Genomic DNA, 13,175 nt, shown 5'->3' with positions numbered 1-13,175 from the left:
TGCTGCAAACGTCGTCGAACTGTTCGTGCAGATGGTTGTTGTCTTGTAAACGTCCCCATCTGTTGGCTCAGGAATCGAGACGTGGCTGCACGATCGGTTAGAGCCATGCGGATAAGATGCCTGTCATCTCGACTGCTAGTGATACGAGGCCGTTGGGATCCAGCACGGCGTTCCGTATTACCCTCCTGAACCCACCGATTCCATATTCTGCTAACAGTCATTGGATCTCGACCATGATAAACTACAATCCGACCTTTATCAAAGTCGGAAGCGTGATGTTACGCGTTTCTCCTCCTCACACGAGGCATCCCAACAACGTTTCACCAGGCAACGCCGGTCAACTGCTGTTTGTGTATGAGAAATTGGTTGGAAAATTTCCTAATGTCAGCATGTTGTAGGTGTCGCCACAGACGCCAACGTTGTGTGAATTCTCTGAAAAGCTAATCATTTGCATATTACAGCATCTTCTTCCTGTCGGTTAAATTTCGCGTCTGTAGCACGTCATCTTCGTGGTGTAGCAATTTTAATGGCCAGTAGTGTATAAACAACGTCTGTGTGCCCTCAAACATGCTAAAACGGGTCTGGACACACATTAGTGAACAGGGCAACTTTTTTGAGCATATGTTATAAACAACGTCTGTGAGGTTATGAAATACGAGGGTCCTTCAATACCCCACATTCTTTTACAAAGCCATTAATGTACATAGAAAAACGACCTTGTTGGTGCTTCACATCTGATGTTTGTTCTGTACGCCGGTGAAGTTTCGAACCGTTTTGGCAGATGACAGAGCCGTAGTACAGCGTCAAAATGGCATCTACGTACGACTCACATTACAAGCAGCGTGCTGTTATAGAATTCTTGTGTGCAAAAAGAGAAATCGTGGTAAACATACGTAAACGTTTGTGTGCAGCGTACGGCGATGCTGTAGTTGATAGCAGTACAGCTGGGCGATGAGTAAATAAAGTTACAGACTCAGGAAATGCAGAAACGGAACTCCATGATCAGCCATACTCGGGACGTCCGGTGACAGCCACTGCTCCAGACATGCTGAATCGTGCGGTTGCCATTATTCGTGCCGACCGGCGCTTCACAACTCGACAATCGACTCTACAGTTGTCGGTCAGCATTGGAAGAGCGTCTGCAATGATCGAGACTCCCGGATATTCAAAGAGGTGCTCACGATTGGTTCCACGAATGCTCACAGCGGACCACAAGATTCAAAGAAAGGCCAAGGCATCTGAGTTGTTGGAGCGTTTTCAGACCGACGGAGAGGCCTTCCTGCAACGGATCTGTACGGGGGACGAAAGCTGGGTGCGCCCCTTTGCCCCATGGAGTGACATCATCCTCATTCACAACAAAGGAAGAAATTCAAGACAGCACCCTCTGCGGGACAATCCATGGTGGCAGTCTTCTGGGATTGTGACGGCGTCATTCTCGTGGATGTGGTGCCAAGAGGGTCAACCATCAATTCAGAGGCATACGTGAAGATCCTGAATAAATTCTAGAACCGTTTCCAACGTGTTCGATCGGACAAGAATCCAGCAGAAATTTTGCTACAACACGATAACGCACGCTCACACACAAGTCTGTCAAGCCGGGAACACATCGGCAAATTGGTTAGACGCCATCGCCTCATCCACCCTACAGTCCACACCAGGTACCCTCCGACTTCCATCTCTCTGGGCGGCTTTAGATCCTCGAAGGGGAACACACTTTGAAGATGAAGAGAGTGTCTGTCATGCAATGAAAACATGGCTACGCCTACGTGACAAGAGCTTTTACGAGCACGGAATATACGCTCTTCCAAGACGTTGGCGTACAACCATAGAACGCGATGGAGCCTACGTAGAAAAATAGGACAGGGGCAAGACATGTTGATGTATCTTGTCACCAAATTCTCACTCTTAACAATAAATATGTTCTGAGAAGAAAAATGTGGGGAATTGCGTACTGAACGAGCCTCCTACATTATACACGTATACAGGATATAACAACTGTAACAACAGATATTTCAATTAGTGAATGAGGACAGTGTACTGAAAAATATTACTAAGGTATGTTGATGATTTTCACTTATGGACCGTCTGACAGCAACTGAATAAAACACAATTTTAGTGCCATACGCGTTTCGCCTTTATTTTCTGCAAGGCATCATCAGTGGCCTGTAATATGTACATATGTTAGCTATTTTATTTACATTTTTGTCACAGTACTTTCCTATTAAGTACTACTTAATAGGAAACACCAACCACCAGAACTATTTATAACCTATAGGCACAGTGACAAAAATGTAAATAAAATAGCTAACCTATGTACATATTACAGGCCACTGATGATGCCTTGCAGAAAATAAAGGCGAAACGCGTATGGCACTAAAATTGTGTTTTATTCAGTTGCTGTCAGACGGTCCATAAGTGAAACTTATCAACATACCGTAGTATTACGCGCAACTGAGGAGGACAGGACCAAAAAAGTTGAAGATGAAAAATATGACAACATTTACTTCATTTGCTGACTAATAATTGTAGCAATTAAGAGTAGTATGTTTTTAGGTTGGTCAGTATCTCCAAGTAAATGTGACAAGAGCAAGCCATTAATGCTCATTCTCTCCTGGGCAGCATGTCAAGTGCTGAAGTGTGGACGTGTGGACACAAAACGGTTAGCCTATATACTGACAGGTGTAATCCACTTACTGGTGCACTATGACGAGGCAGGAAACATGAGGCCATAAAGTTTGTGACGCGTTTCTGGGGAGCCTGTTCGATGCACACAAAGAACATCACACTTATGTGTGTACATATTAAGATACTACATACAAAAATACCTGCACTCACGCCCGTTACAACCTTACATTACAGACATACACACATTTTTGATGTCGTAAACTTTTCGATCATCCTGTAGCTCTGGAAGTATTTCCAATATAGCACCGACAAGGTAGTTCATCGTGGATTCAGTCGAGTACTTTTATGTTCCATTGCATACCTACCAAATGAAATCTCACAGTGTCGGCAAAAATGCACCGTTTGAAACGACGAAGGTAGCAGGAATAACATTATCTAAAACCTGGAGAGAAACCAGACAGAAGCTGAAAGGGAAGCAGCAGTTGATAAGGGAGTGAGACTGTATTAGCCTATCCCTACGTTATTCAATTTTTACATTTAGTAAGCTGTGAAGGAAACAAAGGAGAAATTTAGAAAGGGAACGAAAGTTGAGGGAGAAGAAATGAAACTTTGAGGTTTGTTGACAACATTATAATTCTATCAGGCATGTCAAGGGACTCCGATGAGTTTCTGAATCGAATGGACAGCGTCTCGAAAGGAGTTAAAAGACAAACATAAAAAAGTAAAACAAACGTAATGGAACGTAGTTGAAGTAAGTCAGGCGATGTTGATGGAATTAAATTAGGAAACGAGACATTAAAAGTAGCAGGCGAGTTTTGCTATTTAGGCAGCTAAATAACTGGTGAAGTTAAAGTAGAGAAGACATAGATTAGTATTAAAACCATTTCTGAGAAACATCTAACACAAATGTGTTAGAAAGTCTTTTATTAATGTATCTGTGTGGAGTGTAGACTTGTACAGAACTGAAATGCGGATGATAACCAGTTCAGACAACAAAAGAATAGCAGCTTTCGAAACGTTATGCTACAGGAGAATGCCGATGATTAGATCGAGTAATTAATGAGGGGTACTAAAGAGAAATTGGGAATAAAATTTATGGCACAACTTGATCAATGAATTGACCTTCACAGCACTTCTTGACGCATGAGACAATAGTCAGTTTGGTAATGAAGAGCTAGGGGAAGCGGGGAGGAGTAAACATTGCAGAGGGCGAACAAGAAAACAAGGAATGAACACACCAAGTAGGTTCATATGGACATCGTTGCAGTAGATAATTGGGACTGAAGACACTCTGTCAGGATTGACGAGTCTGGAGAGTTGCATATAACCAGTCTTCGGACTGAAGACCACAACAAAAATAACAAGGTAGACTTCTAGCCGACGCTGACTGGTAAGTGAGAAGGAAATGATTGTGATGGTGAATGGCTATGGTAGAACCAGACAATTCTTTATTAACCACACTTCCACGTGTGCGATTTAAGCACACCGCGTGACAAAAACAAGATGCACGCATAAAGGGGTGGGTGGGGGGTGGGGGGAGCAGTTGAGAGGGTATATGATGTTCTTTCGGTGATTACAATATCCAGTGAGATTTGCAAAGGACATGGCAGTAGGAGGCCAGTTACCAGCATGACGTTGCAGCCTCTCTGGCTTGTGCACATGCACTGATTCGGCTCGGAAAGATAGTAAAGACAATGTATCCTCTCATGTGGTATGCTGGCCCACAGCTCTTGCAACTGGTCCTTGATATCATGAATAATGGTAATGGGGCAGAGCTGACACACACTCTATCAAGGATCGATCTGGGGATCTTGAAGACCAGGGAGCACCTCACCATCACGCAGGCAAATCACAGAAACACATGTCATACGTGGAAGAGCATTGTCATATCAGAAAATGGCACCAAATACCTGTCGCTTGAGAGGTAACACATAACGACGCTGGATGTGCATGATATACGACTGCGCCGTCAGAGCTCCCTCAGTCACTATAAGCCACGACCTGAAGTCACACCCCAAGGCCCCCCACACCATACCGCCAGGAGTAACGCTGCTGAGCCTCTCCAAAACACTGGAAGATCCAGACCTCTTCCCGAGCAGCCATCACACTCACTCCGGGTGCAGCACGGAACCTTCACCGCTGAACACAATGCGATACCACTTATCAGCCACGACACCACTCCAAACGCAGCATTGTGATGATAACGACAGCCTACACGTGGGGTGGCGATTCTCTATCTGGTTGCTGCTTGTCTCCGACCAGGAATGACACAACTTTTACAAGAAGTCCATTATTCGATCACGGCGGCAGGCACACACGTGAAGGGGTTGGGATGTGCTCGGTACACAGTATGGTGATCCTCTTATATGCTGGTCGGATGTCACCGAGCCGAACCTCGACAACAAGTATGGCAGCTCTCAGGCACCCACGCAGACCAACATCAGGTCAGTGTGATCTACCAATAAACGACGGAAGTGGATATTGCTCAATTCGACCTGACGGGCGAATGAGGACCCGCAATGAAGCCCCATTCAAACTCTATCAGGCAGTGGCATCTTCGTGTCGTTCACTCAACAACTTAATCTGTTCATGCCCCTGTAACAGGCATGAAGCGCACTCTGAATAAGAAAATGCTATCTGACATTGAAGTCAACGTAAAAGATTGGGTCGCCACCAACTCTAGCCCCACGACAAATAAGAGGTTGGGCTGAGTCGGAAAATTACTTAATTTATTCATAAGTAAAACTCATAAAAGAACAGTCACTGTAAAATCACTCATAAAGAATGGGATGTAATTATTAATATGATCCTGGCATTGTTCACGTGAATCAAATATTAAGAGAAAGCAAAGAGCGCGTGGGCACTTTGCATAAGAGCAGCTTGCAGCAACATTCCTGAAAACAAGATCTATTCTAAAGCACTTGTTTAAAATAAAAAGGACCTGTATGCATGGAAACGCCGTGGATGGGCTAAGAAAGAAAACTACAAGATAAATGACGTACGTAACGGAGACGTAACATCGGTACACTGGGTAAGATTGGAGGTAAAATTATTTATTCCTGATAACATTGATGTAAGGCATCTACATAACTGCTGTTGCCTGATAACGAAGTACAATTGCTTGTGAAACGCTACGCGATTCACGACAGACCCGTGTGGTCAGGTGGTTGACGAAGACGCAATTTCTACGTACCGTGGCCAAATTTTAGTAACATTAAACCACGCAGTCGCGAACAATTAATATTTTACAAAGGACACATTTGAATAGACAACGGGTAATGGCAGAGGGCCAACGAACTCTAATATTAACCCACGTGGATGGTTACCAACGGACACCTACTAATGAAACAAAGAAGATTCACCAAGAGGCAAAAATTAGCAAGGTTAGGAAAATAACAGAATGTACACACACGCAGTTGCAGGCACACAAACCTTCACACTGAACCGACGATTCACTTCCTACGTGAGATCGCTTCAACGTATGCAATTCCTTTATGCTACGTTCTTCTTATAGACCAAAGTCTGCATTAGGAATCAGACTGAAAGTCTGCAGAAACGTTGCATTCCTCGCTGCGACCAAGTAAAACAATCTTTAAGACGAGACGCAAGACCAAAAGCTAAAAGCTCCCCTCTCGCTATGAGACAACGCGCCACGCGGTTAAATCAACGCACCCTTCTTCGAAGAGAGATCGGCTGCAGACGCTCGGCGAGCTGGAACCAGACTGACCTTCTCACACACTCCAACGTCTCCCTCGCGACCCCGTGTCCAGGAAAACCCAGAGATGAGGCTTCCGCCACCAACCTAACACCGGTAACTTTCACACAAGGGCAGCAAACCTCTTTGCCTACCTGAAAACTAACTACAAGCGTTGGCCATTCTGTACGACTATCGCTGTGTCTCTGCAGCAGACTAAACCATCGTATAGCAACATGAAACACATCCACAATCATTCCATCCCGCATGCCAGAGAGTTTTGTATCACTGGAAAGCAAAGAAAATGATAATGAAAGGGGACTACAGGACCCTTTCACCCCTTATTAGTATACAATACGAGGCTTGGAAACAACACTAAAAAGCATCAACATTAATGCACTCTGGTGGCCCTATTACCTCTCGTGGATAATGGCAACGTTAATCGTTACACAGCCACCAATGGTTTGTACGTGTTCGAAGTTACACTGACTCTGAGGATATCCTCTGGCAACACCGACTCAAAGGAAGGTCTCGGGGCTTGTTCGTGACGTCACCTCAGCTAGGCACGGCGAACGCCAGGTCTGTTGCAGGCATACTCATAATGGTGGTGTCTCCCTCTCTGACACAGGAAAATGTGAAACTATTGGCGGTAGTTGACCAACACACATTGTGCTGAGAGATTTCTGCAATCAATTAATTGTGCAATTCATTACAGTTCTTAACAAATAGTGTACCCCTGAACTTAAATTTCCACCTGTTTTAAGGATTGACATACAAAAACAACTTCATGGTCCAGCAGCAACAGAATTCGTGCTTCTTCACCTTATTTGTAAATCTGAGGAAGTTACGTTTGTACTGGGTTGCTTTTTACAAGAAACTGTGAACATATTGGTGCTCTTTTTTAGGTATCTTGGTTGACTATGGGGTGAGGAGCACTGAATGTTAATGAAATATCTTGCGATTGTACACGTTGGGGGAGGCGGTGGGGGCCAGAAGAAGAGGCAAAAGAGAGATACTCGTTTTATCAAATAAATTTTTTTTATCTTATAAAGTTTCTCCTTTCAGTTGCAAGAGGGGAATATTTATTTTTTCTAATGTGCATGTTTCAAAAAGTTTAAGCTCAGCAGTATTTTCGATGTATGAAGCTATTTTGTTTCCTGTTTAAAATTCCTTTCGTTGAAAACGATTGTAATCTAATAACTGGCAACAGTTGGACATTTACACATGTAAATTAGTTCACATTTCCAGTGACGATGTCAAACGAAAATAAATAAATAAAAGAAACGAGTTAATTGTAAGGGGGTTGGGGTAAGTTTCGATAACAAAATGGATCAAGTAAATATAGTTACTTGAATGTAAAATTTCCGAAGCTTGCAATGGGGCAAAGCATCTTCTCATATTGATCTACGTTTGTTTCGACATGATTCAGTAACACAGAACTATGATCTTCATTTGTAGCTTTACGATAGTGGGAAAATCTTTCATATAAATAAAACCGCAGAATTCAAAACAATACCAAACATTCTGTCCAAAAATAAGAGATTTATAGTGATAAGCACGCCCAGGCGTTTCTGCCTGCAACAGACCTGGCGTTCGCCGTGCCTAGCTGACGTGACGTCACCAACAAGCGCCGAGGCCTTCCTTTGAGTCGGTGTTGCCTCTGGGGGCTTCACTGTCTTTGTCAGGCAGAGCAGTTCACTTGGCACGGATCGCTCGCTCTTGTGAGAGCGTTATCAGATGAACCCAGGAGAGACGTCCCGGCGTGTTGTCGCACGGGGAAACGGCCCGATGACAGCGCGGATCGTCGTCTGAAGCTCTCTGCTGCGGGACTGCGCGCTGCGCCGTTGCTCAACGGCCGAAGCTCGCAAATCGCGGCCAGGAGAACAGGCGGACTCCGCGCGACCTTCTGGTTCCCCGGCTCTGGGCGCTCACTCTGGTGAACGGCGCGCACACTCGGGACCAACGCCGGCGGCGCCCCGCCCCTACCTCAGCTGTCCCACGTGTCGCGTGCCGGCCGGCGTCTGCTGCGTCACGCACCGCGCCCCAGCACTGCGCTCGATGCGTCGACCTCGCGTCTGCGACGCAAGGACGCCTGCCACCGCACCTCACACCTGTGCCGACATCTCCCCAGTAATCTTCTTACTTACACGGTGTATAATTCCCCATCTTGCCCTCACACGACCAGTTTCTCACTGTGAGCTCACCAGGCAAAACACACTGCCAGGCAAAACAGTCAAGCATGGTCAGGTGTCAACGCAACTTGGCACACGAATACGCCGTCGGCGGATATCTGTACGATTCGAGTTGCTCGACAGGTACAACGGCCACCAGAGTTCAACAGTGTTGTTACCAGACCTGTTAGGGCAGGGCTTCCCAACGTGTGGTCCGCTCTTTCTAGGGGGTCCGCGGCCACCTTTCACCAAATCGTGTAAAATAATGAGTAAAATTATTGAATAAAAATGTGAAAATCAAATTCACCACTATTTTTTTTCGTGTGAAAAACATGTGTACTTTTACTTCAGGTCGTATCCCCAAGCAGCCTTTGCGGTTCCTATGTGAGAACGTATACACAGTTTAGTGCCGGAGAATGCGGCTTCTCTGATCGACTGTGTAGCAACAATACGGGGGTCGTTTGTGCGCTGGCTCACGGTGCTGGATGCGCTGAAACCTTTTACGCATGCGCGGAGCGAGCTTTGTCCACCAATCACAGCGCTCGCTGGCACGTATGCAGCCCCAGGCATCATTAAATGTTAAACTTGCCTTGTCAGTGCACTACCTGTTTCATAAGTCGATTTTTGACCAGTTTATTACTTCTAACGTGGATCGGTGGCTGAAGTCAGGATCATTGAAGAAGGCTGCTGTTTCTCCATCGCCTTCACAAGGGAAGTTTCCAGTTGAAATGAATAAGAAGGGAGGACGACCAAAGGAAGACTTTACATACATTTCAACATTTTTCTTTCGATTTCACGAAAAACCACACACACACACACACACACACACACACACACACACACACACACACACACGACTGTTACGAAATATGCATGCTCCTTACACAACAGTAGCCAAATAGTGGAAGTGAACAGACCATAAGTGACAGCTTGTCAACAGCAAACAGTTTGGACGTGAGGTTGATTGCTCTTGGAGGAAGAAAGCTCCATCGTGTGAAATTTCAATTAGCAAGTAATTTTAATCAGGCTATAGTGTGTTGAACAAAGGGAGTAAATCCACTAGTAAGTGTCTGGAAACAGCGGGAATTCAAATTGGATCGTTAATTTCAACTTGTTTTCATTCATCTCTAAACCAAAGACTATTGAAACTACGTGGGGTGGGAGGGGTGGGGTCATTGGGAACATGGCACCTGCATTAAGAAGCTTTCAGTTCCCCTGGGTTTCGCTCTGAAATTTGAAGTTATGAAGTTACTGTGCTCTTGACTGACTAGAGGTCTGCCATGGATTTTCGACTAAAGCAGGGGTCCGCCAGCTGAAAAGGCAGGGAAGCCCTGTGTTAGGGTATATAAGATGTGTGAAGAGCGTTAGACGTTCAGTGTTCACTGTTCAAGACACGGGTAGGCTGCGTAATCGGTTCTGACAGCTTCATCAGAGACTTCATTGTGGGCCTCCATTTGGCCGGCTGGTCGAATCGTGCAATATCCAGATTTGTGGGCATTCGGAAGTGACACAGGACCAGGAGATACTGGGTTTCAACATGCCCATGTCCACACAGCGAATGATGTTGTCCGTTATGTTGCTGTACCAACACGGACTGTCCAACGTGTCTACAGGGGATGGTGCAAGGGACCGTAAGGTTACGCATACTCATCACCACAGTTCTGGTCGACCGCGTCCGACCATCACAAAGGGGGATCGCCGTGTACCAAGCACATCGTAACCCCTTCACATCTGCGTGTGCCATCTGAAAATATTGACTCCCGGACTATTCTGACTTTCTTTTTCGTATGAAATATTTGCGGCGTAAGAACAGCACATACAGTTTATTACATTGTCGTTCTTATAGAAATTTCGATTGTTGTCAATTGTGTACTTTAGTAAACTGTCACTAGAAAATAAGGTTGTTAGAAATATTTAAAATGTAATTCTCGAAACCACTTCTATTTTTGTTTTTCGTTGATATTTGTGTGGTTGTATTAGTGATTTAACAGTGTGAAGACCAAAAAAGGAAATATCTCTGAAAAGTGACGTGTGGAAACATTTTAAACAAAATGACAGTTGTTGAGACTTAAGATCCAGCAGAAAGAATATTTTCAAAAGCTGGTGATTTCTGTTCAAAGAAGTGAATTAATAGCAAAACATGCCAAGAAATTAATTTCTTAAGTTCTTTAGAAGTAAGTTGAGGAACTGATAGTTTTTCATTTATGTTACCTGTATTTTGAGTGATTTCAGCTGTCCATTTTTTCATATGCTGAAACATTTTTTTAAATATTTTCTTCCAAAGATTTCTCTACGTAAAATAAAGTAAAATTAAATTTGGATTTCCTTAATTATTTAGTAATTCATAAAGACCATCCTCGAAGTTTTAAATAACATGTGCTACCCTAAGTTGAAATATACATTTTAAAACTAACTAAATCTTTAGCACCATTGTGCTGAAATATCGATGTTATTTATTCCGTTAATGATCGATATCGATGTTTAGTACTATAATATTCGGTTATATCGAATATCGATATTTATCTCTCGATGTCCCACGCCTACCGACAAGTGACTAACCAGCCACGGGAAGGCCGGTAGTTCCCACAACAACAACAAAGCGCTCACCTGGTACAGGGAGTTCCCGGTGACGTAGGCGGCCACGTAATGGCTGCCGAAACTCCGCACGAAGTTCACCACGGAGGCCGTGTCGCCCGGAACCACCTGCAAACAGACGTGCAACACGCCGTGTAAACAAAACTGCGGGAGAGGGGGCAGCCGCAACTCCACCACACAGAGGCGTCTCGAACTGGAACTAACTGCCCTTTTCTATAGAGCAACTATTTTTCATATTTCAAGTGCGCAAACAAAATCTATGGACATAGAGGCCGCCACCTATGTACGCGCCGTTTTCACTGTGACGTCATTCAGCCAATGAGAAGCCGTCCGCTCCTTATAGAAGCGGAAGCCTCACCGGTCCACGACAGTCAGTTTTACCCCTTACGAAGATGACGGAGGTAGTCACCGAAAGCTTGGGATTTTATGCAAATTTGACGCGGCAGGTAAACCGAGAACTTTTTATGCAAGGACTCTGTCGCGAAAGACTTCGTAGTCACATATTTCTAGTAGTTTGAACTTTGCGATTGTGAGGAGTGTACTGACATATAAAAAGCGGGATTCAGGAATGGAAGACGGTGTATAGAACAGATATTTATCCAGAAGCAACTGATAGAACATAGGGCCTTAAAAAACAAAAAGACAGTAATAACCTTCGTGGACTTCACAAAGGCATATAACTCCATCGACAGACAGACTCTTATTAGGATCCTAAAGAACAGAGGACTTATGGAATTACACAAGAACTCATAAAAGAAATTCTGACAGACACAAAACCAGGGATGAGATTCAGGGGACCACTGTCAGAAGAATCTGAGATCAAGACTGGTCTTAAACAGGGAGACAGATTGTCACCATTGATGCTCAATATAGCACTGGACGAAGTGATGAGGCAGTGGAGAGCAATAAACGAGGAAATGGGAATACCAAAGAACCATGTGGGGGACAAAAAGGGAAAGAGGGGTCAAGTGGACTGCCTAGCCTTTGCAGACGACATAGCAATAGTAAGTGAGGCGGAAGAAGAAGCAAAGACACAACTCGACAACTTAAGTAAAGTAGCCAGAAAGGTGTGACAGAGTCGCCTGTAACAAGACAAAGACATTACATACCACTGCAGACTGGGAAACACCGGAAGGCACTGTGCAAATGGTGAACAAATTTAAATACTTGGGAGAATTTATAACAGGAAGGAATAGGGCAAAGGAGGGAATAACAGAGGCACTGAAGATGAGGTCAGCCTTCTGTATGACGAGAGAGATATACAATAAAAAGAATATATCCACAGAGGCAAAGATAAGCCACTACAAGGCAACGGTGAGGAATTCAGTATTATATGTTGTTGAGACGATGACACTAGGAAGAAATGGGTCAAAACAACTAGAGAAAGAAGAGAGAAAAATACTGAGAAAAATACTAGGTCCCAAAAGAGGTGGAGAGAGGTGGATGCGAAGACCTAGTGAAGAATTGTACCGGAACATGAGAACAATATCTGGGGAAATCAGACTCAAAAGGGCAAGGTTTGCTGGACATGTAGTTAGGATGAGTATGGACAGAATGATGAGGAGAGTGTGGGAAACAACAGGGAGGACAAGAGGAAAGACAGGAACCAAGTGGGTTGTTGAACTTCGGAAGGACTAGTTGGAATTGGGGATCGAGGTCAAAGGAAAGGAAAATTGGAGGAACAAATATACACCGCCCAATACGCCGGAGATAGACGACAAAGAAGAATACAGGAAAAGACAGGAACAGACAGGAGAAAAGGACACTGAAGATCTCGGAAGAAGAGGAGGAGAGAAGAAGAGAAAGAATGAAGAGGTTCTGGGAGAAGAAGAGGAAAATGCAGTCCACGAATGGGCTACCTGTGGTCCTACAGACGCCGTGACGCAAGAAGAAGAAGAAGAAGAAGAAGAAGATATATAAAAACGGACAACTTCTGGAATCAATCAGTTGATTAATTTCTTCGACGCTAGCACCTGGCCGACCTCCAGATGCAGGACTTATTTCAGACAAAGAATTTACGTGTTACTACTATAAAATTAAAATCTTACAGGCGCCTAATGGTGCACATTGTGTGTCTCACTGGCTCAGTG

General features: G+C 44.4%; 1 protein-coding gene across 1 annotated transcript in view; it reads right to left on the bottom strand.

Moving 5' to 3' along the window:
* Positions 1-13,175, bottom strand: part of LOC124709099 (torso-like protein) — a 110,029-nt gene that overhangs the window by 54,955 nt on the left and 41,899 nt on the right. Inside the window, exon 4 of the mRNA XM_047240747.1 lies at positions 11,098-11,193. Within this exon, the coding sequence (XP_047096703.1) occupies positions 11,098-11,193 (96 nt within the window). The remainder of the gene's footprint in view (positions 1-11,097; positions 11,194-13,175) is intronic.

The sequence above is a fragment of the Schistocerca piceifrons genome, chromosome 7 (assembly GCF_021461385.2).
Source record: "Schistocerca piceifrons isolate TAMUIC-IGC-003096 chromosome 7, iqSchPice1.1, whole genome shotgun sequence".
In the NCBI taxonomy this organism is placed as follows: Eukaryota; Metazoa; Arthropoda; class Insecta; order Orthoptera; family Acrididae; genus Schistocerca; species Schistocerca piceifrons.
The sequence above is the reverse complement of the archived record's forward strand: the minus strand, read 5'-3'. Positions and strand labels throughout refer to the sequence as shown.